The sequence below is a fragment of the Brienomyrus brachyistius genome, unplaced genomic scaffold (assembly GCF_023856365.1).
Source record: "Brienomyrus brachyistius isolate T26 unplaced genomic scaffold, BBRACH_0.4 scaffold358, whole genome shotgun sequence".
Lineage (NCBI taxonomy): Eukaryota > Metazoa > Chordata > Actinopteri > Osteoglossiformes > Mormyridae > Brienomyrus > Brienomyrus brachyistius.
The window spans coordinates 23,371-49,873 of record NW_026042633.1 but is presented as its reverse complement, the minus strand read 5'-3'; the positions used below and the strand labels follow the sequence as shown (position 1 = coordinate 49,873).

The 26,503-nt window shown below is 43.3% G+C and overlaps 1 protein-coding gene across 1 annotated transcript in view; it reads right to left on the bottom strand.

Annotated features, from left to right (window-relative positions):
• The window catches only part of LOC125728831 (uncharacterized), a 109,739-nt gene that overhangs the window by 69,629 nt on the left and 13,607 nt on the right, over positions 1–26,503 (bottom strand). Inside the window, exon 2 of the mRNA XM_049005514.1 lies at positions 18,361–18,438. Within this exon, the coding sequence (XP_048861471.1) occupies positions 18,361–18,438 (78 nt within the window). The remainder of the gene's footprint in view (positions 1–18,360; positions 18,439–26,503) is intronic.

The following is a 26,503-nucleotide window of genomic DNA, read 5'->3' as shown; positions in this document are numbered from 1 at the left end:
GAGCTGCATGGAAAATAAAGATGTGTTGTTCCACTGCATTTGGGGAAGTCTTCTCACTGTAAATCCAGCCGCTGCAGGTCTCCATATGACAAGTGGTGTCAGAAGTGTGTCGTCCATGCCACAGTGAGAGGATGATGACAAGAGGTGGAAGAAAGCCAGGTCAAGAGGAGCAGCCTGATGAAGGAGTTGGAGCTTCATCTGAGCTAGAGGCCATAGCAGCAGCAAGCTCTGAAGACAAATGGGAGGAGCTGACGGGGATGGTGAAATCCCTGGTTAGGTCTCAAGCAGCCAGAGACCAGAGGTGGGAGAAAGATTGGTCACGTCAGGAGCAAAGGTGGAAAAGTATACAGCACCAATTTCAGCAAATACAGCTACAAGTTAATGCGGTAATTGATAAGCCGGAGCCATCAGAGGTGCCAGTACCCTGTACAACGTCTGAAGAGCAGGAACAGGCAGTTAATAGTGAAGAAGTGCAAGTGGCCCATGGGTCTAGGTCTTCAATTAAACCTAAACTGTTCCCTCTGTCACCAGAAGAGGATATTGAACATTTTCTGACCACGTTTGAAAGGATGGCAAACGTGTGTCGATGGCCCAGAGATGAGTGGGCTATTCGTTTGGTCCCTTTGTTGACAGGTAAAGCTCGTACAGCTTACATTCTTATGGACTTAATTGATTCTGAGGACTATGATAAAGTGAAGGAAGCAATCTTGGCAAAATATGAGATCACTGCGGACACCTATAGACGCCGCTTCAGATCCCTGAAAGTTGAAGCAGGTGAGACGCCACGTGAACTGTATGTAAGGTTGAAAGACTTGTTTGTAAGATGGATTAAACCTGAAAAATTGACTGTAGAAGAAATATCTGAGCAGATAATTCTGGAGCAGTTTTTGAGAATGGTTAATCCAGAGCTGGAGATCTGGATACGTGAGCGTGACCCGAGGACGGCAAAGGAAGCAGCCAGCCTCGCGGAGGTTTTCACTGCAGCTAGAAAGGGAAGCAGGAGCATCCATTTCAGCCGGGAGACCCACTATGCCCAATCAAGTAAGTCCATTGGGGGTGAACAGGGGTCTGGTCAAATGCAGGCTAGGGATTTTTCTAGCTCTAGGCAGTTTCCTTCCAATAGACCTTATAATGTGAAGAAATCCTTTAAATCTTCAGTTCAGGATATTGAATGTTATCATTGTCATAATTTTGGTCATACACAACAATTTTGTCCGGCCCTTAAGTCAAAACCATCTCTTTTGTGTGCAGTTCCAAGGCCAGCTGTAGAGCCGGTAGGAAAGGAAGCTTGTACTGTCCCTGTGTTAATTAATGGGCGAAAAGAAGAAGCATTGCTTGACTCTGGCTGTTTTCAAACGTTAGTACATTCTAGCATAATTTCAGGAGAAAAGTTAAGTGGGGGGGGGACTACGATAAGGTGTGTGCATGGAGATGAATATAGGTATCCCACTGCGGAGGTTTACCTGACGGTGGGAGGGCAGACCTACTTGTTAGTGGTAGCTGTGGTTCCCAGTTTGCCATATTCAGTAATACTTGGTAATGACATTCCCACTCTTTTTGATCTGATATATCAGTCAGATTATGGCCCTCAGGGGAGTAGTGAGAAAGATATTCAAGGCTCAGGTGATGAAGCTGGAGGTTTACTTCCTCTAGATGGGACAGTTGATTCACGGAAATCCTGTCATGTAGTTACAAGAGCACAAAGGGCAAAGGAAATGATGCGAGAGCTACCTTTTTTTGAGGACTCTCTGGAGATGGAGCCAGGAAAGATTAGGAAGTCGAGGGCTCAGAAGAGAAGGGCTCAGCCCCCAACAAAGTACGGTGGACAGAAGAATGTGAGCAAGCATTTAGAGATCTCAAGGAAGCAGTTTGCACATATCCAGTCCTACACAGTCCAGACTTCAATAGGCCATTCATCTTGCAAACGGATGCTTCAGGAGTGGGCCTTGGAGCAGTTCTTCAGCAAGAGGTGGATGGTGAAAGAAGGCCTGTGGTGTTTCTGAGTCGGAAACTACTGGACAGGGAGACGAGGTATTCGACGGTGGAGAAAGAGTGTTTGGCCATGAAATGGGCTGTTGAGGCCTTGAGGTATTATCTTCTGGGACGTCATTTCACCCTAGAGACGGATCATCGCGCTCTCCAGTGGTTGAACCGCATGAGGGATGCAAATGTTCGCATTGCAGGATGGTACCTGGCTTTGCAGCCTTATGACTTTACGGTCCAGTATAGGCCAGGGAAGTCAAATGTGGTTGCTGATTGTTTATCTAGGATGACAGAGGACTGAGGTGCTCGCGCTTAAGAGAGGGGGGAGGAAATGTAAGGGAGAGGATTCCCTTACTATTTTATTGTAATTGATAGTATGTTAGTGATACACTCTTTCTTTATTTTAATAAATAGTATTTTATTTAGCATTGTACTTTACCCAGGGATTTGCATAGGAGAACAGTGGCATACAGGGGTTTGCTGGTTGATTGGATCTTGAAGTCAGTTGGTGGCCTTGGTTCAGATCCTGCGCAGTGCCTCCTCATCAAGGAAGGTGGTGGGGTCTGTGAAAAGGAATGGTGATTGAGGGAGAATAAGGTCACCAGTAAGAACAATTGATGCAAAGAACTGATTGTAAGATGTGGTTACTCACCTTTCTTCTTGTGTTTCTCCAAGGTGTTTGGGCAAATATGTCCCCTGGGTCCAGACACCATTTAAAGGTTCCGGGAGAGACCAGGGCTTAAGGGAGAGTGGGGAATCTGTTGTGCTGGGGATTTTGGGTTTTATAATATGGGGTTTGTGTAAGATTAAAGAGGGAGATATGTATTAATATGAATGTTAAATGTAGTTAAGTATATATGTAGGTTGATGTGTTGTGTATTATGGTGGAAGGGGGGAATTTAAGAAACTACCTGTGAGTGGAAGAATGGTTTGGTCGGTGACAGCTGGAAGTATTTAAGGCTGCCAGTTGTCAGAGGGTTTTCTCTGTTCTTCTGTTGTGTTGTAAAGATGCTAGATGTGAAGTTCTTGTAGGAAGAGCTGCATGGAAAATAAAGATGTGTTGTTCCACTGCATTTGGGGAAGTCTTCTCACTGTAAATCCAGCCGCTGCAGGTCTCCATATGACAAGGCCCATCAGCGGATGAAGAGGAGCATCAGAGGAGCCTTATGTGTGTCTCACTGACCTCAGATCTGCGCAGACTGGCACTTACTTCCTGATTCTCCATAACTTTGCTGTTTCTCTGTCTTTATCTGTTACTCAGGAGTCCTGAAGTCCAATGAAAAATCCGCTTTCTCCTGTCTATTTGGCTGATACAAGTTCTGCTCACTTCTGCTTGGGTTGCATGGATCACCAGCCACTTGTCACCAACTAACAGACCACAGCCTACCTAACCAATGTCATAACTGGTGCACCTAGGTATAAAATCTCACTTGGAGTCTCACTGTCTCCAAAAAAGGTCACTGTCTGGAACCCCATGGAACCACATTTTTGATTCCTTAGACAAGAGCATCCTGAGCAGCTGCATCACGGTCTGAATTGGGAACTGCCTCGCCTCAGATCATAAGACCAGCGGATAGTGAGGATAGCTGAGAAGATTATTAGAGTCTCTCTCCCCTCCATCATGGACATTCACATCACACGCTCCATCCGCAAAGCCACCAACATTGTGGATGACCGCACCCACCCCTCACATAATCTTTTCACTCTGGCATCTGGAAAAGCATTTAGGCCTCCACAACCAGACTCAGAAACATGGCGCCTGACTACTGAACTCTCAGGGACTGATCTGATACCACACACAACACACACACACATACAGCTGTGTAATCATATCTTCGTGGGGACTCTCCATTCATTTCTATGGGGAAAACTGTAATCCCAACATGACAACTTTAACCCCTACCAACCCCTAACCTTAACCATATGTAACCAAACCAAATACAAGACTTTTGGCATTTTTAGTTTTTTGACTGTATTTACAGATCTTTGTGAGTACCTGAAAATGCCCCCCAAAACATCAAAATAACGGGGTTTTTGTCACATTGTGGGGGACATTTGGTCCCCACAATGTAATATACACCTACTCCACACACACACACACACAGATTAGGTATTTGAATCTTTGTGGGGATTCTCCATTCATTTGTATGGGCGTAACCCCAATCCTAACTATGGCAACCTTAAACATTGCAGTAGTTACCAAGCAGTAACAGTAAGCAACCAAACAAAATGCAAGACTTTTTGAATTATTCATTTGACTGCATTCACAGAATTTAATAAAATTCAGTATCTTACTTTCGGGACCGAAAACATGTCCCTACAAAGTCAAAATAACATGTTTTTATAGCACTATGTACATAACCACCCACCCAAACGCGCGCACACACACACAGAAACAGGCCTACCTACAGTATACCCTCCATAGATTCCTGAATGAAATATCTGTAAAGCAGTTATTATGGCATGGCGTTTGGTTTGAACATGCAGTTTTTAAGAATATTGCGCTAATTCTAAACGAAAGACTGCACTAATTCTAAAATGGCTATATAAGAACTTTATTTACCATTAAATAAATTATAAATCAAACCAAAATTTAGTCTCTCAAAAAACTTGTATATGACATATCTTTGTTCACATTATGAGAAATTAAAAACACCAGGACACAGAATGTGAATAACAAGAACTATAGTGTTCTTTCTCAAAAGCGGACCTACCAACGTGGCTAAAATGCTAATTGCGTTCACCAGCTATGGAAAAAAAACACCGGGGCACCCCAAACATCGCGGGATTACGCATTACCGTAATACTGCATAGCAAAGACATAATGTCATAAAAAATTACAGTCAGTATTTATAGACAGAACTGCGTGGTTTCCCATTGACAAGTAGATACATGGTTTACGGCTTGAAGGCGGTCAGATCAACAAATCCAATCACGCTCAGCCAAAACAAGCACGAGCTAAACATACTACTTTTGATTGGTTCACCTTCAAATTCGTCCCGCCCTGACAATTAATTCTCGTTTTCATTCGTTGAAAATGGCGTCAGTACATATCTTCATCCTTTCGACCAATGAAAAATTTCGCTGGTTTCCATAGAAACAAAATCAGTGCAGTTTGAACATAAACTTTCTGACAGAGCGATGGCGCAGCGGTGAGAAGCATCTCTTCGTATGTTTCTTGCTATTTCTTCAGATTATGTTTTGTTAGCATAGTTAATTTTATATTTCATTTTATGTCGTGATATAGTTCATGCAAATATTGCCGCAAAATATAATTGAAATATATTTAAAATTAGTAGCTTAAACTGTAGATGCTGTGGCCATTTTTCGTAATGTGATTGTTTATATTTAAAGTGTAAGAGAAAATAATTGTGTTAAACTTAAAAACAATAAGCCTTATGGTTGATATGATTGGTTTTACTCATCCGGTCTGTCGTAATGCGTTTCATCTGAAGATGTTATTCTGAAAAGAGCCCCTATACGTTTACTTTTTAAATGTCCCATGTTGTTGAAGTAAGATTAACCGTTTGCTGGGTTCATTACCATGGCGATGTTATAACGTACCGAAGCAGCGTCCTGATTTCGCCAGCGTTACTGTATAGGTTGTGAAACAGTTTTAGCAATTTGGCCGCTTCTATCGGAGTAGCCTCGATCCCACGAGCAGCCAATGAAGGCTCCATCCCTTTCCATAGGCATTCTTGGTGAATAGCATTTAGCAAATGTCTGGAATACGTTGAAAATTCACAGTGTCTAGTTTGGCTTTGAGAGTATCACAGACGGCTAGTTAATTATGTTAACCAGAATGAAAATTCCGAAAGCTGTTTCCTGGACCAACGACCAGCACTGGGGAGCCTGGGACCTGTGGGACGAGGTGATCGACTGGGGAGAGAGGAAAGGTTTGGAGGAGTGCTCACCAGCGACACCCCCCACTGTCCAGGCTGGGGAGGTTATGGGGGGACTGGGAGGTGTGACTGACTGGTGTAAGGGAGGGGAGGGTGTGAGAGTGATAGGCAATGCTGGCATTGTTTCTGAGACTCTTCAGAGAGGAAACTGGCGGTGTAGAGATAGATGTGGGTCTGGTATAGATAGAAGATGTAGAAGTGGTGGAAAATTAATATTAAAGTTGAGCTTGTAGAGCTCTTGACACAGAGAAGAGCCAAAATACAAGGAAGATGAAGCTGTGGTTCTTCTGCTGCTGTTTGGGGAACATTAAATGTTTGAAACAGTATCAAAGATAATGAATTAAGTGTGCTAAATTTTGAGATGTATAGTGGAATGTTTATTAACAATTGTTAATGTGGCGCCCCTGAACCCCCTCGGTTGGCCGCCCCTGCCGGTTGTGTGGGGTCGGGGATGAGGACTAATCGGGGCCAGTCGGGGATCTGGCCCCGGTGCCGGGGGGGGCCCACTCCTGCACGCCCTTATTGCTCCCCTGGGCCGGACACCACATTTCATACAACACTAGGGCTTTGAGGGGCAGTGGGGAGGTTTTACTAGCACATTAGCACTAGATTTGCCGAGTTTTTATTCTCTGCTGAGAGTCCCAAGGTGTTTGTCACCCCTGCTGTGATTTTCGCAGGTCTTCAGCCCCATCCTCCTCCTGCTTTTGTTGTGCAAACACACCCATTACCTGTGAGGCCTGGCACATTTGCATTTTTTACTCAGAGTAGCTCAAATCCAAGGCAGACTAAACCTCTGTGTGTGACATGGAAACCTTCACAAAAGTCTGCCATATCTATACCAAATATCCCACACACTGACTGACCTGCAAATATGAAAGACGCACATTCACAAAATATATGGAAACACAAGTCTGTGTTATTTATAAAACAAATTGAGTGAAAATAGAATGAAAAGTTGCTAATAGAATGAAATGAATAAAATGAAAACATGCTAACACTTCAGTCTCCAATGCATGTTTGTATATAAATGTCATAAGCTGAGTGAAGTCATGGTCCATGGTTTCTGACATGCTCATACACATACAGAATAAAATGTCATTTCATTTTCATTGGCCATCACTGAATTATAACACCAAAAGTGAATTTTGTTTTTGTGTGATCTCTCCAGCTTTGCATGTTTGGATGTTCATGTAAAAATTGATGTATCCGTGCCTCAGTTCCAGGTTCATCTCTTCATCATCTTTCTGCCTTTTGTCTCAGTGGTTACTGTCCCACACAGTCTGTCTATCTTTCAAAGTCTGTGTTTGCAGCGTTTGAAAACCCAGTGACCATCATCCCTGTATTTGGCAATGGAGTTCCTTGGCTAGAAGAATCGGAAACAATCTTCTTTTTCCTTTCCACCCTGTAGATGCTTTGTACAGAACGTAGGCATTCACCGCCACCAAGTCCAGCATGTTGTAAAACACAGCTACTGGCCACTTGCTTGTTGCTGCTCGTACTGAATACATGCGCGCCATTCTAAACACTGACGTGGAGAATTCCTCTCCTTGTGCAGTGTCCTTTGCCAATGGAGGAAGTTCACGGCAAACGTTATTCACCATGCCCAGTAAAGTGAAGCAGTCTGTGTGACAGTGACAGTGAGGTGAAGAAATTGTCCGTTGTGACATTTCTCCCGTCATCCAGAAATGGCTCCATCAGACTCATGACCACGTTCTCTGCCAGCCTTCACCAAGAACTGTGCTGAAAGTTTCACTCCAGGAGAAAACATGAACATAGATGTACAGCTGTTCTCGACCAAGGTTCATTGTCCATGCAGTATATCGCATCCAAGCCGGACAAATTTGGGATCAAGTTCTGGATGGCCACGGATTTGGAGACCAAATACGTCTGCAACATGTCCCCTAACTTGGGAAAGGACCCCAGTCACCAGAAAAGGGAGAGGCTGGCAGAGAACATGGTCATGAGTCTGATGGAGCCATTTCTGGATGACGGGAGAAATGTCACAACGGACAATTTCTTCACCTCACTGGCACTGTCACACAGACTGCTTCAGCGCAAAACAACACTACTGAGCACAGGGAATAAAGTTTGGTATGAACTTCCTCCAATTTCAAAGGACACTGCACAGCAAGAGGAATTCTCCGCGTCAGTGCTTAGAAGTGGCAGTGTCTCCTTGACAATTTATGCACCTAAAAAAACAAGATTGTGTGTGTTCTGAGTTCTTTGGACCAAGATGTGGCGATCTGTGAAGGCAGAAAGAGGAAACCCAACACGATAACAGACTATAACCACATGAAGGTATGTGAATGTGTGTATAATTTTACATCAGTGCTACAATGTTTTCTGATATGTACTATACAGGCCTATATAGAAAGAAGGTAGAAAAAAAGCAAATACACTCATGACTCTCTCTCTCTCCGCTGTTATAGTGTGGTGTAAATGTGTTGGACCAAATGGCGCGCATGTATTTCGTAAGAGCAGCAACATGCAGGTGGCCAGTAGCTGTATTTTACAACATGCTGGACCTGGTGGTGGCAAATTCCTACGTTCTGTACAAGGCATGTACAGGGTGGGAAGGCAAAAGAAGATTATTTTTGAGTCATCTAGCCAAGGAACTCTATTGCCAATTTATGCCACAAAAGGCTATGGGGACAGAGGAAGGCTGCTGCTGTGCCAGGACTTGTATGGACAACTCAGTGTCAGGTACAGGAGAACTGCAACAGAAACCGCAGCAGGTTTACCAGTGCAAAGTGTTACAAATTCACTTGCGCCAAATGCAGGGATGATGGTCACTGGGTCTGCAAACACTGCAAAGTTTGAAACACTCAATTTTTTTTATAAATAAAACAGACTTGTGCTTCCATATATTTTGTGAATGTGTGTCTTTCATATTTGCAGGTCAGTCAGTGTGTGGGATATTTGGTATAGATATGGCAGACTTTTGTGAAGGTTTCCATGTCACACACAGAGGTTTAGCCTGCCTTGGATTTTAGCTGCTCTGAGTAAAAAAATGCAAATGTGCCAGGCCTCACAGGTAATGGGTGTGTTTGCACAACAAAAGCAGGAGGACAATGGCCCAAGAAACTCTCAGCAGGGATGCTAGTAGGTGTTAGGCCCAGGGAATTTGCGAAAATACGCGTAGATTTGGCAGTTCTAGTGCTAAATTAGACACCACATGACACTAGGGCTGAGGAGGTGGGTTTAGGCAGGTGGGGTTCTGCCGTCTGCCAGCGGTGGGGTGCCCGTGCCTCGACTGTTCACCTGCTTTTTGCACTTTAGTTATATACACAGTCCATGCTACATTAGGGCCTTGGGGTGCAGGGAGGGGGATGGGGGACTCTGCCATGTGCCAGTGGTGGGGCCCTCATACTCGAACTGCACCCACTAATTTTAATGCATTGTAGACATAAACACACAACTCTCTCACACATGTACATGCACACTTCACATTAACATGGGATGGGGAATCAGTGGGGGCTGAGGGGTCCCCCCTAACTCTCTGTCTCTGGCCCTGCGCGTGTGGGGTGGCCCAGCAGGTAGAAGACGGCTCTGGCCGGTGTGGGCCGTCTCCTCTTGTGGGCTGCGGGCTGGGTGGTCCTTGGCTCTGCTGCGCCGTGGTGGGGCCCTGGCAGGCGGTCCGGGGTATCTAGGGATGCTCTGAGCCCTTCTAGGCGAATTGTAGGGTTTGGTCTGGGCTGGGCGGGGGGTCTGCCGCTCCCCAGTTGACGCAGGTCCGCTCCTGGGTGGTGGGGGGGGGGGGGTGCACTTTGTTTGTATGGGTCTCCCTTAGATCATCCTGCAGTGTCGGGGAGGGGGGGGACGTGCCGGGTCGCTACAGTGGGCGGTGATCCGTCCTGCCGGGGAGCGGGCTGGGGGGACCGTCCGCCAGGGGAGTGTTCCCGGTTAATGGGGCCCTTTGGCCCTGGACCCGCTTCCCTCGGTGGAGGGCTTGCGGGAGGGACTGGGGGGCTCGCTGTCTGTCCCCCCTCTGCGGACCTCCTTTTACAGGGGTTGGGCCCCCCTTAGTCCCTCGTGGGCTCCCTCTCGGGTTGGGCGGGTGGTTGTCTTGTGGACATATGGCCATGGGCCGTGTGTTTCTTATGGTTGTTTGTACTCTGTATTCCCCTACACTTTATTTTCTCCATCCCACCTTTACATCTCCAGCCCGCTGTTCCTGGGAAAAGCCACCTGCCAATCATCCTTGGAGCAGCAGCCATTCTCAGGATCTCCTACATCACAGATCACCTAATAAACACAGGACCTGTCGACGACTGGAGAAAAGGAGAAACGCTGAAGCACACTGGGCATTTTGGAAGCATTTCATCATAATAAATTACCTTTGCCTTTACAGTTTCTGTGTACAGTTTCATTATAGTAAATTGCACTTAGTTGTGATTACTCAGTTACAAAGACAATGGGTCACTCTATAATGGGTGATGGTATGCTTTTAGCTGTGCTTCCACAGGTTGTATCTGCCTTAGTAAATGACTAAATGTCTTTTTCACAAGTGATTTTGATTATGTTTGTAGAATTAAATTAAAGGTAAACCTGTACATTGGTTAAAATAACATCTGACTGCTACAATAATACATCATACAGCGTCTTTTGTACTAATGTGCTACCTTGAGACATTCAGGTTGTATAATGAACAATTTTAATAAGAATTGTGTTAAGTAATTAACTTTCAAAATCTATCAATACCATGCAAAAGTGTAAAGTCAAATTTATGAGATACTTATTACAATAAACGGAAGTAGTCTGTACCCATTTAAAGAGGCTTTACATCGTACAGCTTCTTATACTGGTCTGGTTGGTGGGTATAAAGGATCAATTAGAAATCTTCCTCCTCCAAATGTATCATTTCATGAGTTTTGGTAGAGTGGGGGTAGCAGGATAATAATAGGATTTACTGGTTATTTTTGATACGGTAAAATCGCAAGACTCAGAAAAATAAAAATTTGTGTATGGTCAGAATTATCAGTGGTAGGAGATTTTGTCCCTACTACCATCTGGGAAAAGAACATTCTGGTGCTTATCTGTGAAGAAGCAATTTCAGGAGATATAAATCCTTGCAAAAAGTAGTCTCCCACTCTATAAATAGGGTGCAATTTGTTTTTTCACGCAGTGGAAATGGAAATGTTTTTTTAATGTTGATGACGACTGTAACTGGTCAAAAGGTGGCGCCAAAGATCCCCAGTAATGCATCGCCCATTAATGTACAGATATCCCCCTGCCTCACCATGCATGACTCCTCCAATGGTGCTGCTGTTTAACAGTACATTCATCCTAACTATACAATTTGATATCTGGTATCGTCCTGTCAGTTTTAACCCATTTCTAAGTCCCGTATGGTTTAGGTAGCTTTTTTTCCAAAATGATGACCATGAAATTCAGCACCTATAACAAATATTGAACTATAGGCATTAATTGAAATGCTCTCTCTCACAGACACACACATATTAGATGTCTATGTCTTTCAAATTGTTTAATACGAATTAATCTGTTTTATAATGTTCACACAAAAAAAGCTTTTGTGTTCACATTTTACAACGCCAAATCAGAAAAAGTTGGGATGGTATGTAAAATGAAAATCAAACTGAAAACAGCACTTTGTTAAATTATCTTTGACCTGTATTACATTGAAAACAATACAACAGCACATTATTTAATGTGTTCCTCGTGAATTTCATTGTTCTTTTTCAAACACGTATTCCAATTTTGGTTCTTAGAACACATTTCAAAAAAGGTTGGGACAGTAAAGCATTTAGTACTTTGTAATGTCGCCATTCCATTTCACAACACTTAACAGGCATTTAGGGACTGAAGACACCAAGTGATGTAGTGTTTCAGGTGTAATTTTGTCCCATTCTTCCTGCAAACAAGTCTTAAAGCAGACAACAGTACGGGGTCTTCGTTGTCACATATTGCGCTTCAAAATGAACCACACATTCTCTATTGGAGACAGGTCGGGACTGCAGGCAGTCAAGTACCCATACCCTCTTCCTCCACAGCCAGGACTTTGTAATGTGTGCAGAATGTGGTTTCGCATTGTTTGTTGAAAAATGCATGGGCGTCCCTGGAAAAAATGTCTTCTTGAAGGTAACATATTGTGCTTCAAAATCTCTATGTACTTTTCAGCATTAATGGTGCCATCACAGAACTGCAAGTTACCTTTGCCAAGGGCACTGACACAACCCCATACCATGACAGACCCTGGCTTTTGGACTTATTGCTGGTAACAGTATGGGTGATCCTTTTCTTCTTTGGTCTGGAGCACACGGCATCCATTTCTCACAAAAAATACCTGAAATACTGATTCATCTGACCACAGTACACGTTTCCACTGTGTGATGGTCCAACTCAGATGCGTTCTGAGCCCAGAGAAGCCGACGGCGCTTCTGGACACTGTTAAGATGGGGCTTGCTTTTGGCACAGTACAGTTTTAACTGGCATTTGTGGATGTAACTACGTATTGTGGTACTTGACAAAGGTTTGCCAAAGTAGTCATATGTGGTCATATCGCTTATTGACGATTGACGAAGAATGACGATTCTTGATGCAGTGGGATGCTGAGGGATCGGAGATCACGGTAGTTCAACTTAGGCTTGCTTCCTTGTCCTTTACGCACTGAAATTGCTTCAGATTCCTTCAATCTTTTAATTATGGTATGCACTGATGAAGGTGAAATATCCAAATCTCTTCCTGTCGTTCTTTGAGGAACATTGTTTTTAAACATTTCAATAATTTTCTCACGTATTTGTGCTGTTTTTGTACCAAATCATAATTACAATCACCTGTTGACATCACTTGTTTCAAATCACATCATTATTTAACCAATTTACCTCACTACTGGCCCTAAATCGCTCCTGTCCCAACTTTTTTGGAAATGTGTTGCAAGAACCAAAATTGGAATACGTGTTTATTTTGAGAAAAACAATGAAATTCATGAGGAACACATTAAACAATGTGATGGGGGTAACACAATAAATTCAAGATTTTTATTTGTCGTACAAATGTAGTGGTACACTGGCAGCGAAATGAAATTGTCGTTACTCCAGTCGGTGTAATAAACACACTAGTAAAAGGACATCAAAATTAAACAACGTGAATTAACAAAAGAAGTACTGAAACTACAGAAAGATAATAAGAAAATATAACAATAAAAGGTATATAAAAAGTAAAGATGAAAATGTATAAAAAATATGTAGAAATGTTTAAAGTACAGATTGTAGTTATAGCATATTTTAGCTTTTAATCTGTGATGTTAATGATCCTACTGGCCGGGGGTAGAAGCTTCTCCTCGGCCTCTCAGTCCCGGCCATAAGGCCCCGGGGACTTATGCAGGGCGGCAGTTCTGTCCTGGTGATTCTCTGGGCGCATCGTATCACCCTCAGCGGGACTCGGCGGCCCTCAGAGCTGGAGCTGCCGTACCGAGCAGTTATGCTCCCGGAGAGCACAGATCCCACATTGCCGCTGTAGAAGGTTTTTTGTGGCACAGACGAGAGTCTGTATTTCCACAGCTGCCTCACATGATACACTCACTGTCAGGCTTTCAGCACTAAAGCTACAGATTACTGGGTGGCCGAGAGGTCTGTGAAATTTGGAGGGTCAGTAGCTTGCCTGGGAACCCTTAGCATTCAGCGAAAACTGAACAGAGAGGCCTGTAGCAGGGTTGTCTAATTTGTTTAGCTGGCTGGCATAAGATTTTCAGTTTGAAACAAGTATGCACACAGATTTACATGTACGTAACAGTTTTATTACCTTGTAAATAGTTTGCAGGGTTTTCAAAGTACCCCAGTGCATTTGATATAGCGAATTTTAGGTTTATAATGAAATAATATAGATTTGCCCTAAGATTTAATAAGATTTCTTGCGTGAGCGTGAGAGTCTGAAGGTGTGAGTGTCACACCAAATGGGTGAGAGCTGGCAACCCTGGCTCTGTTCAGTAGCCTCAGAAATTCTTTCGAACTTTCCAAACACAGCTGATGGAAATCAATGGACGCAAAGGTTCTCAGTGACCATTTTAGCTTGTTTTTAGACTAAAGGCCTATGATGGATCTTTGGAATGTTGCGGAGATACGAATGCTGAGGACAGCATACTTTGTGCTGTGAGTGTTATGTTAACCATGTAAACAAAGAGGAAGTACACAGTCCAACCAGATACTATATTGAAATGCTAACAAGTTTTTAAATATTTTTATTCAAGTGACTTTAAGTCTGGATAATGTTTTTAATGGTTGGAAACGTGTGTATTACTGTATAATTAAATAATTAAACTTCTGAAATGGCCGCTCAGTGCAGGAGGAGGCTGCAAACCTGAAGAGGCACACAACCGTATGGGTGGGGCAGGGGATCAATGGTGTGAGGTAGAGGACCAGGGCAGTGGGATTGCAGTGGCACAAGGGCAACCGTGTGGTCATCATGGGCTCCTCCAATGGCAGCTTCAGGTAAGTCGCTCTGATAAACCCCGTTAGACTCCAGTGAAGTGAGTGAGGCTGCAGCGCTACACTGGAGGGGACACATGTGGGCTCAGGGGCCCATGTGACTGTAGCAGAGGAAGGGATCTCTAGCTGATGTGGAGGTACAGGCCCAGTGGCAGTAAGGGGTGGGCAGTCAGCTGCAGAGGCTGCGGGGCCAGCGGCCCCACTGTACACATGGACCGCAGGGAATCTCAGCATGTTGTGCCCAAAGTCCAGCACACATGCCGTGCTCCGGGGGAAATTCAGGCCCAGGATGGAGGGATCGAGCATGTCAGCCATCCACATAGTTACTATTCACAACTAAACCCCCCATGTCAAAAGGGAACAACCCCGTCCCTCTTAAAGGGGCCAGGTCACCAGTCATTGTTCTCACCTGCACCAATGTCAGTTCTAGACAGTGTCTGGTCTCACCAGGGTTGCAGTGGAACCTGTATGGACTAGGGCAGTACATGCGACTCACATCACTATGGTGGGTATGTGACAGAAGTTGCCTCTGTGAGTCCAATCCGTAGTCACAACCTCTGCAGCAGGTGGCAGCAGGGCCACCTCCCCGGTGTCAACAAGGAAGTTCCGGAAATTAACCTTGTTGGCCCACATCTTCCCGGCTATGCGTGCCCTTGGCGGAACCCTGGGTGGCAGTGAACTTGGGACACTGTCTGAGGATTGAGGGGTGGGGGGGGGTGCTGCTGCCTGTCAGCCTACAGGCAGTCTGCCTCCAGGAAGTAAACCTGAGGGCCTGGGTCCTCCAAGCCCTTTGGCGTTTACAGCTTGGTTGATTTCTCCCGCCTCGTTCCCCGCCACCTTGCTGCCCACAATTTCTCTCTCCAAAGCCAGTTCCAGGGCCTCGTCTAGGGACGCAGAGGGGTTGGCTGTGTCTGAATGTGAGCTATCTGGGGTTAAGTGTCTAGATAAACTGATCCCTGGCCAGTTCACTCTGTACTGATAGAGCCATGTGAGCACAGACACGCCTACACAACCCCTTGATATCATTAAGCAGGATGCAGAGAGACTCATTTGACTCAGTCCCTGCACCTATTGTTTAACTGAGAGGGCAGAAGTCCTCACACTGCCCACAGCGATTCTGCAGGGCACTGACCAGTGTCTCATCCAGGGGCTCAAGCAACCAGCAGTGTACACCTCAGAAAAACATGTGTGACAACCCTGAGGACCTGCTTGCATACCACAATGGTATCCCATCTCCCCTTGCTCTTTGAAGGGGTACCACCCATCCAGTATAGTTATCACTGGGCTATCACAATGTCATCACAATACTAAAGACTGAAACAAAGCCGTGAGGTCAGACCCTCTGTATACAGCACACAGTCTCACCCTCACATCCTGTATGACCACATTTCTGCTGTTCACATGGCATTTCTCCAGCTTCCATTGCCCTGCAATGGACTGACGTGCTGTTGAAGGTCTACCTCACTTTACACTTTGCCCATGTCTTGTGTGTATACCCTGTCCGCTCCTAACGTGTATTTAGTTTGTGTAAATCTATCACTGCATCTGCATTTCGCAGTTCAGCTTCTGACAACATTGTGTTTCCCATCTGTGTATTTGGGTTCGGTGCTTGTTGGGTGCCTGTCGTGGTCCTTCTATTTACAATTGTACGCGGGGCGCCAATTCATCTTCTTTATTCATCATGAATATTTTAATTCATTAATGCAGGAGTCTGTGATAAATCGCTATCAGCATTTGGTTTATAATGGCCAATTAATGATAACTAAAAAGAAACAGAGAGACTGAAGACACAACTTTCAACCATGATATGAGTGCTGTTGCTGCATAATTTGTCCACCAGGGGTCACAGCGCAACCCCCATCTCGGCAAGATGGATGACTTGAAATATGTTTCTATATCAAGTTGAATTATTTTTATTTCTATAGCACATTTAAAAACAATCTATGTTGTGCCAAAGTGCTGTAGGTCAAAATAATATAAATATATAGTAAAAGTAGAGACATTGGCCAATGTTACACAATGTTACACAAAAAAATAATCAGAATCAGACTGTGGTTTATTGCCAAGTAGGTTGACCCTACAAGGAATTCTTTTTGGTATAATGGTGCTCCATGGAAAAACAAGACTAAGCAACAACCAAGTTCAAAAAACAGTGCAAAAGTTATACAATAATCTAGTAATAAATATAAAATCACTATAAATGTTAAATACATGATGTGCAAAGCAGAATAGTCAGATTAAATAGATAAATAAAATGTGTTCCTGTGTGTGCAGGGTCAGTACAGAGATGCATCTAATAAGAAGCGGTGTAAGGCTGAATTAGCTCCGAGACGGACTGGGGACCTATGCCATGTATCGCCTTAGAAAGAAATAAGAAATCTTTAAACTGTATTCTCAGAAATTCTCAAAACTTAACAGGTAGCCAATGCAATGCAGCCAACACAGGGGAAATTTGGTGTCTATTTTTTGTTGAGAGCCTGGTAGCACCGTTTTGAACAAGGTGTAGTCAGAATAAAGATGCTTCTGGTAAACCTGGGTACAGAGAACGGCAGTAACCCAATCAGGATAAAAGCAGGAGTAACTCTCCAGGTCTTTGGCTGAAAGGTGTGGTTTAAGCCAGGCTATTGAACTCAGCTGACAGAAACACCCCTTCACAACAGCATTTATTTGTTTATCAAACTCAGTGATGAATCAAAGATGACACCAAGATTTTTAGTATGTGACTGGAAGTTTTCTGAATGAGGCCCTAATTGTTCTCTGAGATCATGAACAGTGACCAGAACTCATTACCTCTGTCTTGTTTTCATTAATCTGGACGAAAGTCATTGCTGTCCTGTTCTTAATATCCTCCAGACAGTTAGAAAGGGCCACCAGAGAGCAGCAGTCACCAGGTTTTAATGGCAGATAGAGCTGCGTATCACCAGCATAGCAATGATATTTTACATAATAACGTTCACAAATAGAGCCCAAAGGAAACATGTATAGAGGGAATATGAGAGGGCCTGTATCACAGGACTGGATATGTTTACAAGTAAGGCCATAGTACTGAAGGGGTGTGGCCATCCCACACAGTGACAAGCCCATTCATTCACCTCATCTAGGCCTTTTACTAGGGATTTAAGGTCCTGGTTTTCCTCTCAGACCCTAGAGCACACTGCCAGGCTCAGATTCCCGATCCCACATCCTGCTGAAGCCCTTCCCAAGATCAGACACTAGTTTTGTTTTCCTTGTTCTTATAGTAAAATGATGGTCTTTGACTTCTATACATCATCACTGTTCTGTTAATTACACATGACCTAATCTAAGTATTACACAAACCAAGCATAATTACTTAGAGATGTCATGAGATGGAAAATCCTTATTCAGTTAATTATTTTCCCCACAGGTGCTGACAGTGTGTCTACAGTGAAATGGGCCTGTGTACAGAGAGGATGATCTGTAACAATCCCATGTTCCTATGGTGACAGATATAAAACTCATGTGAAATACTGGTGCAGAGGGTATAATGTGAGGTCATGTACTCCCATAGTACACACTGACTCTCCACTGGAGGGTAAAGTGTGAGTCAGAGATGATCCTGACCAGCGAGTCTTCACTGTGACCATCAACAATCTGACAGCTGAGGACTCCGATCGGTACTGGTGTGGTGTGAAGATCAGTGGAGCCTCTCTGATCAGGTTAATCTGTCAGTCACTGATGGTAAGATGTCTGTACTGCAGACTGTAGCCAATGAGATGCACAGTATGTAACATGTCACTGAGTCAAAAAGGAAGGACCTTAACACAAACACTGATGGAAAAAATGTTTTAATATTTTAAAAATCTGCATTTTAATTTAATTCAATATGATAAACGAGACTTGGAAGAAGTAACAGTGTCAGCTAAATCGGGCGACTTCATGAGGTTAAATATGATAAGCAATATGTTAAAAAATGTCAGTTTATTGGCCAAACATTTACATACAGTATGTATGTTGTAATGGGCTGATATTCATAAACATTTCATTGCTGTGCAAATCTTTGAGTGTTTTACCTGTGTGTTGAAGTCCTCCAGGGCTGACAGTGGACAAACAGGAGGTGACGGGTGTGGATGGAGACAGTGTCAGTGTTACTATGGAAACAACAAAAGACAAAGGATGTGGTGTAAGATTGGGGGCTCCTGTGCATCAGAGAGATCAGTGAGTTTGCATGGGAGGCCTGTCCTGATCAGGGATGACACAGAAAATAAAACCTTCATTGTGACAATGAGTGGGCTGGAGAGGAAGGACACTGGCTGGTATTGGTGTGCTGCTGGAATCCTGCAGATTCCAGTTCATATTACTGTTAAACATAAGTAATTGATTTAAATCTGCCTGTGAATTATTTATGCTTGAATATAAATAGATACATACTAATCAACCCAGCAGTTTCACTCACGAAGGGGTTTGTGCTTCTTTGTGGGGATAATCCCCTATTTATCAGCTGTTGTGAAACAGAGTTATTTATTGGGATTATTGTTTCAATGATAGTGGCACGGTGGTCCAGTAGGCGGCGCTGTTGCTTCACGCATCCATGTTTAGGGGTTTGAATCTGGCTTCTGCTCTGTCTGTGTGGAGTTTGCATGTTCTCCACATGCTGTGTGGGTTTCCTCCAACAATCCAAAAACGCACAGTCAGGCTAATTGGTGTCTTTAATATTGAATGTGTGTCTTCTAGTTTATGATCAGTCTGTAATATGACAAAAATCACAGCATTTTCCACAGACATACAGCCAGTCACTTGTTATGTATACAAATCCAGACAAATCCATGTAGCTTGCAACATAATTCAGGCATTTTTTCATCTTTGTGAGGATGAATTGTTACTAATGGTGTGCAGACTGACTAACATGTCTGTAGGTGGTTTTTCATTGCAGCGTAGACCAGTGTTACAATTGTACTCTGTAATATCTGTTCCAGTGCTGCATCCATCCATTGTCTGAAACTGCTTGTCTAATTCAGGGTCCCTATGGGCGCAAGGCAGGGAACGTCCCATGACAGGGTGCCAACCAATTGCAGGACACGCTCACACTCCATTCCCTCGCACAAGCACACCTACCGGCAATTTGACAACTCCAATTAGCCTCAGCATGTTTTTGGACTGTGGGGGGAAATCAGAGTCCCTGGAAGGAACCCCACAATGACACAGGGGGAGCATGCAAACTCCATACACACGGAACTCCAGCGAAGACTTGAGTACACGTGCCAGAGGAATGAGGCGACAGTGCAAACCCTGCTTTTTATTAACTATCCTTTCTCCTGTTTCCACTGCTCTCCTTTTCTCTGCACATGATGAAGAAGGAGGGGATAATGAAAAACGGAGGTAAGCATTCAGCAGCATTTACAGTAGTGTGGGGGTCCAGCTAGCAGCATTTACCTGATCACACAGTAATGGGAAACTGTCATTTTAATTTTAAGGGAAAAAAATATTTTTTATTTGATTTTCTTAATAATAAACTTGAGATCCCATCCCATCCAGGGTGAGCCCTTGCCTTCTGCCCTGTGCTGCTGGGGAATGACTGCAGGCCTGTTTTTACAAAATAGTGTAACATGTTGTGTGATAATCTCTAGCTATTTTCATGCTCTTTGTTAATGTCTCCTGTTCCTCACATGTGTCCTGTGTAATAGTACCGATGTGGCTGTACCGTGTTTCTATAAAGCATGTAAGACTTTACTGTTCACATCCACCCTCTTATTCAGCTCTTTGGTCCAGCTGGCTCTGTATGTAGGACTGAGCTGATCGGTGCTGCTGTCGATTATCAAGGTGGTTTTACTTCAGTCAGAACAGATTCACTGTTTTGTTCTTCAGGTTTAAATGTGATATGTGTGACTGACAGACACACTGGTGTATTATATGTCTCACAGGTGGGAGCAGGTTCTGGATGCTGTACTGAAAGCTGGGACTGGTGTGTTTTACCTGATTTGCACCATCATCACCATTCAGCTGCACTGGACCTCCTGTAGAAAGCAGGAACCAATCAGAGAGAAGCAGAGGGTCTCCCTGGATCAGAGGAAGCTGGCAGAGGAGATGACCTTCGTGGAGCAGAATGAGTCAGACGAGCTGTAAAATAAACGGTTATGCTAACTGCAGTGAAGCCTCTCTCACTCGGCCCTGCTCAGTCTGTACAGTCATAGCATGAGAGTCAGTTAAACACAGAGGGGATGATTATCTGCTGGCAACCTGTACAACCACGTATTGGCCACTTATTCACAAGTGCTTTGCTGCCACCTGCTGGTTAATGTTTAATAATCGTTATCTTGTGAAGGTAAGACTGGTTTTTATTAAATTGTCTCTTGATTCTGAAAAAATATGGTACTATGCAAAAGTCTTGGGCCATCAAAGAAAACGTTTAATGCTATTTAATTGGGTTGTGTATATTTGCTCAGAACAAAAACACAATTATCATAAAAATATATGCAAATTAAAAGTGACACAATAAAAACTAACAAGAATTTCTTCTTTTCTCCATAAAGTTACTGATGCCTTGTTGGATCGCTAGATGAACCACGCTTTGGATCCTAAACCTCTCCTCAGGGGCACCCCAGCCATTCCATGTATTTGTTAAATTCTGCCACCAGCTCACTTAATTAATTAATTTAATTAAACAAATGTGTCATGCCCGGCTCGTCCGCTCCTCCTGTGTGCCACGCCCCCTGATTACCCACGTGTTTTCTCCCGATTGTACCCAGCTGTATCTAGTTAATTTGCTCAGTCCTGTGTATTTCAGTCCGTGTCTTACCCGAGTCCTTTGTCCGTCATTGATGTTCGTGCCCTCGTCCCTGAGATTAAACCCCTCGTTTGCCCTGATTCTCGGCTGTCTGCCTGCTTCTTACCCGCCTGCCCGCGATCGCTGCCGTCTCCCGTGACAAAATGTTAATGATGCATTGATTAGCCATAGGAGTTGTGTTATAAAAAGATATAGGTCTATTGGATGGTTGGTGCAAATGTTTTACTAACTTTAGAAGAGATTTTGAAATGACTGGGCTGCCACACTTTGACGGACAAAATATTATAATTCTAGACCAAGATGAAGATCATTTGAACATCATTTTCTTCGACAGCCCAAGACTTTTGTACAGTTTTGTATGTGTCTTTTATACTGGTCATAATTTGTTTAAATACATGATTAATAAATTGATACTTTACAAAACATTTCATATTTTTCTGAAATTGGTAATTATTAAAAATGAATTTCACAAACTTAAATGGTTTGGCTGCGATGGGCTGGCCCCCCATCCAGGGTTGTTCCCGTGCCCATTGCTTCCGGGATAGGCTCCGGACCCCCCACGACCCAGTAGGATAAGCGGTTTGGAAAATGGATGGATGGATGGATGGTAATTATTAAAAATGAATTTCACAAACTTAAATGGTTTGGCTGCGATGGGCTGGCCCCCCATCCAGGTTTGTTCCCGTGCCCATTGCTTCCGGGATAGGCTCCGGACCCCCCACGACCCAGTAGGATAAGCGGTTTGGAAAATGGATGGATGGATGGAGGGATAAATGGTTTGGAGTTTTTAGGTCACCCCTCCTCGTCAGAGCCCACCAATCAGGGACTCTTTAAAAGAGTGATGTAATCGGGAACGCCCACTTTTCAATCTGCAGTACAAATACACCAGCTTGTCTCTGCTAACAACAGCCTGTGAATGTCAGTTAAGGAGGAAACAGTACCACATACATATTGGCCAACATCAAATGAAAATGTAACACACGAAAACAGGACTGCCCACTTATCACTCTGCGTAAAATCACACCAGCTTGTCTGAGCTGACAGCAGCCTCACATATCAGCTAAGGAGGAAGACGGCATATCAAAAGTAAAAAGAAAGACACCATCAAATGAAAATATCCCTGTGTGATCTATTGGTTTCTGCTTTCACTCCCATTAAATGACAGTAAGTCTAGTTGGTGTCCGTGGTGCTGAAAACCTGGATCAGTAAATTCCAAATGAAACTTCTTTACCTGATTTAACTGTAACTCACTTATTTTGTTGGCAATGATGCTTTGTTGAGTCTAGAAAGGCGCAAAGTGGGTTTCAGATAAATTAAATGAAGTAGTTTTGCTTAAAAACCAAAAAGCTTTGAACAATCAGTTCAGCTTTGGACTGTAGTGCTTCACAAAAGTAAAATCCATCCAGTTAAATCTCTTTATCCCCAAGTCAAGAAGATATCAAATGCAGAAGCACATTGTGGGAGATACAAGGTGCAGACACATTAAAAGCACTTTTTTTGTGTGAACATTATAAAACAGATTGATACACATTAAGCAGTTTGTAACTTTACATCCAGACCTACATCAGTCAGAAAAAGCAGGCGATGACCATCCCATCCAGCAGCTTCATCTCTGATTGTACAGAATCCCATGTCAGCGTAACTTCTGAAGTCATGACTAAACTAATTTCCAGCTCTGCCTTCAGTTTCATCTGTTAAATTAAATTAGGAACTAAACTAAACTAGGAGGGAAATATAGTCAAGCTACTTAAGTAGCCGAATTTTGTGTATCCACTAGAGGGCAGCCACACATAGATTCCCTTATGAATGGTTCTGATGCTTCCGGAAAGCACTGCACAAAGACCCAGGTATGCCAGTGAGGAACGGATAAAGAGCAGACGGATCCAAATACTAGCTGTAATATATAGTATTTTCAATGAATTTAAACAAATTAATATAACAGTGTCAGAGTGTCAGATCCATGTGACTTTTTATGATTGAAGAACTTTGAAAGCCTGAATATAACTGAGGAGGCCCACGGACCCCATTATGTGTGAAACATCATTGTGGTGCTGAGAGAAACACAGGACTGCTGATAAGACCCAGATGAAGTGAATTACCTGACTTTGCCCCCACCCATCCCCCCCAGGATACCCCCACCCCTGTCATACAGACACCTTCCTAACGGACCTCATGATTTGTGCTGATCCACACATATGAAAAGGACCTACTGCAGTGACATTTTAAAACTGTATAAAACATAATAAAGACTGAAATAAAGGCCTGAGGTCAGACCCTCTGTATGTAGCACACAGTGTTTCTGCAGAGTCTCACACTCACATCCTGTATGACGACTTTTCTGCTTTTCAGAATAAGTCTGATTTCACTGCTCTTTGCTCATTTGCAATATGAGGAAGTAACAGTTTAGAAAAGAACTAGACTTATTTGATTAATTTGTTTGTAGTTTAAATTCTGTGAGCATGAATGATTCACTGTGAAGACCAGCTATCAATAATTTTGCTATGAAATCATGTTTCTAAAATGATAAGATTCTAGATGAAATCAAAATATTTATTCCTGGTAAGAGCAGGACAACAGCAGCATCAAACTGTTTTCCTTTTTACAGACAAGAAATAGACAGGAAATGCATCAGTGCACAAACAGTTTATGAAAATCAAAGATAGATGGATGATTTTTAAACATTTAAAACCCACAAAAAGGGAGGCAGTGAGGTTAAGGAGAGTCAGGAAGTCAGTGTCAGTCTCCACAGATCTGAGGTCAGCGATACACACATAAGGCTCCTCTGATGCTCCTCTTCATCCTCTTCTTCACTGATGGGCCTCCAGGTGAGGATCACTTACTCTGGGACTCCACCATTCAGCGTAGTTAAGATGAAGATACATTTTGCACAATATACTTACTACATCTGTTTGTTTATATTCATATTGTTCCATGAAGTTTGATCACTTCCCGATTATAGTCTGTGGTGGTAGCATGTTGACCGACTGATTTTAGAATTGACTGCAGTCTTCTTTGTGTCCACTATGTGGCAGCAGTATAAAGGAAATATCTTATTCTGTCACAGCTGCTGGTGTGTGTAAAAATTCACATACTCTGATAACAAGTAATTCTGCCTCCAACTGTTTGTCAGGGATCTGGGCAGGAATGAATTACATGCCGACTGTACATACAACAGAGATAGGCTCCTGGGAGAACTTTGCCAGAAGTTGAAACACGACTTTAAGAATGACACTGATACAGAGTACTCAGCTGTTTGGTTGAAACTAAATCTTGGTCTGGATTTTTACATTCTGGACCTGAACTACCCACTGCTGCACTGACCCCCACCTTCTTCTTTTTTTTTCCCTTTGTCCTGTCCGGCAGCTTTAGCAGAATCATGGTCTGAATGCACTGCTGTGACAAACATGTTTGCTTTACCATGAGGGGTTCTATAAACTCTGTATAGGCCTCTCATGTTGATCGATTTCATTTTTTAAATTTAAAAAAATTATTTATTTCATTTTTAGGCGGCATGGTGATGCAGTGGGTGAGCTGGCCGAAGAGGATGGACAGATTAGGAGGGAAAAAAAGAAGGAAAAAGAAGAAAGGAGCAAGTGAGATGAAATGAAAGTTTTTAGCGGGTGTCTCTAACTTTGCTCTGCCATTGCATGCACACCACTTCCAGGGCCAGCCTTGCTCTCACGCTGATATACTGTCAGATTATGCACATCTTATATGTTGTTTTAACCCTTAGCGTATTAGTAAAGGCTGTTTTGTACTTACTTGATGTGATGGTCCACTTTACTGTGGCCTTGAGCCACATTAGAAATTTATTTCTGATATATTTAACTTAATCCTCATTTTTCTTTTGCCCATGAGCACGAAACAGCTAAATAATTAGCATGATGCAGAAGTTATTCTCAGACAGGCACTTAATCTAAAAAGCAGAAATGTCATCATACACGATGTGAGGGTGAGACTGCAGACACACTGTGTGCTGCATACAGAGGGTCTGACCTCAGGCCTTTGTGTCAGTTGTTATTATGTTTGATTTGTGATTCTCACCTGGAGGCCCATCAGCGGATGAAGAGGAGCATCAGAGGAGCCTTATGTGTGTCTCACTGACCTCAGATCTGCGCAGACTGGCACTTACTTCCTGATTCTCCATAACTTTGCTGTTTCTCTGTCTTTATCTGTTACTCAGGAGTCCTGAAGTCCAATGAAAAATCCGCTTTCTCCTGTCTATTTGGCTGATACAAGTTCTGCTCACTTCTGCTTGGGTTGCATGGATCACCAGCCACTTGTCACCAACTAACAGACCACAGCCTACCTGACCAATGTCATAACTGGTGCACCTAGGTATAAAATTTAGTCTCACTGTCTCCAAAAAAGGTCACTGTCTGGAACCCCATGGAACCACATTTTTGATTCCTTAGGCAATTTTTACACTATGTGACAAACAAAAACAACACACAAGTTTGTCTCAACACAGGCTCCATAGTCAAGAAAGCACAGCAGCACCTCTACTTTCAGCGGAAGCTGAGAAAAGTCCATCTCCCATCCTCACAACATTTTACTGGGGAACTACTGAGAGCATCCTGAGCAGCTGCATCACGGTCTGATTTGGGAACTGCCTCGCCTCAGATCATAAGACCAGCGGATAGTGAGGATAGCTGAGAAGATTATTAGAGTCTCTCTCCCCTCCATCATGGACATTCACATCACACGCTCCATCCGCAAAGCCACCAACATTGTGGATGACCGCACCCACCCCTCACATAATCTTTTCACTCTGGCATCTGGAAAAGCATTCAGGCCTCCACAACCAGACTCAGAAACATGGCGCCTGACTACTGAACTCTCAGGGACTGATCTGATACCACACACAACACACACACACACACAGCTGTGTAATTATATCTTCGTGGGGACTCTCCATTCATTTCTATGGGGAAAACTGTAATCCCAACATGACAACTTTAACCCCTACCAACCCCTAACCTTAACCATATGTAACCAAACCAAAAACAAGACTTTTGGCATTTTTAGTTTTTTGACTGTATTTACAGATCTTTGTGAGTACCTGAAAATGCCCCCCAAAACATCAAAATAACAGGTTTTTGTCACATTGTGGGGGACATTTGGTCCCCACAATGTAATATACACCTAATCCACACACACACACAGAGTAGGTATTTGAATCTTTGTGGGGATTCTCCATTCATTTGTATGGGCGTAACCCCAATCCTAACTATGGGAACCTTAAACATTGCAGTAGTTACCAAGCAGTAACAGTAAGCAACCAAATAAAATGCAAGACTTTTTGAATTATTCCTTTGGCTGCATTCAAAGAATTTAATAAAATTCAGTATCTTCTTACTTTCGGGAACGAAAACATGTCCCTACAAAGTCAAAATAACATGTTTTTATAGCACTATGTACATAACCACCCA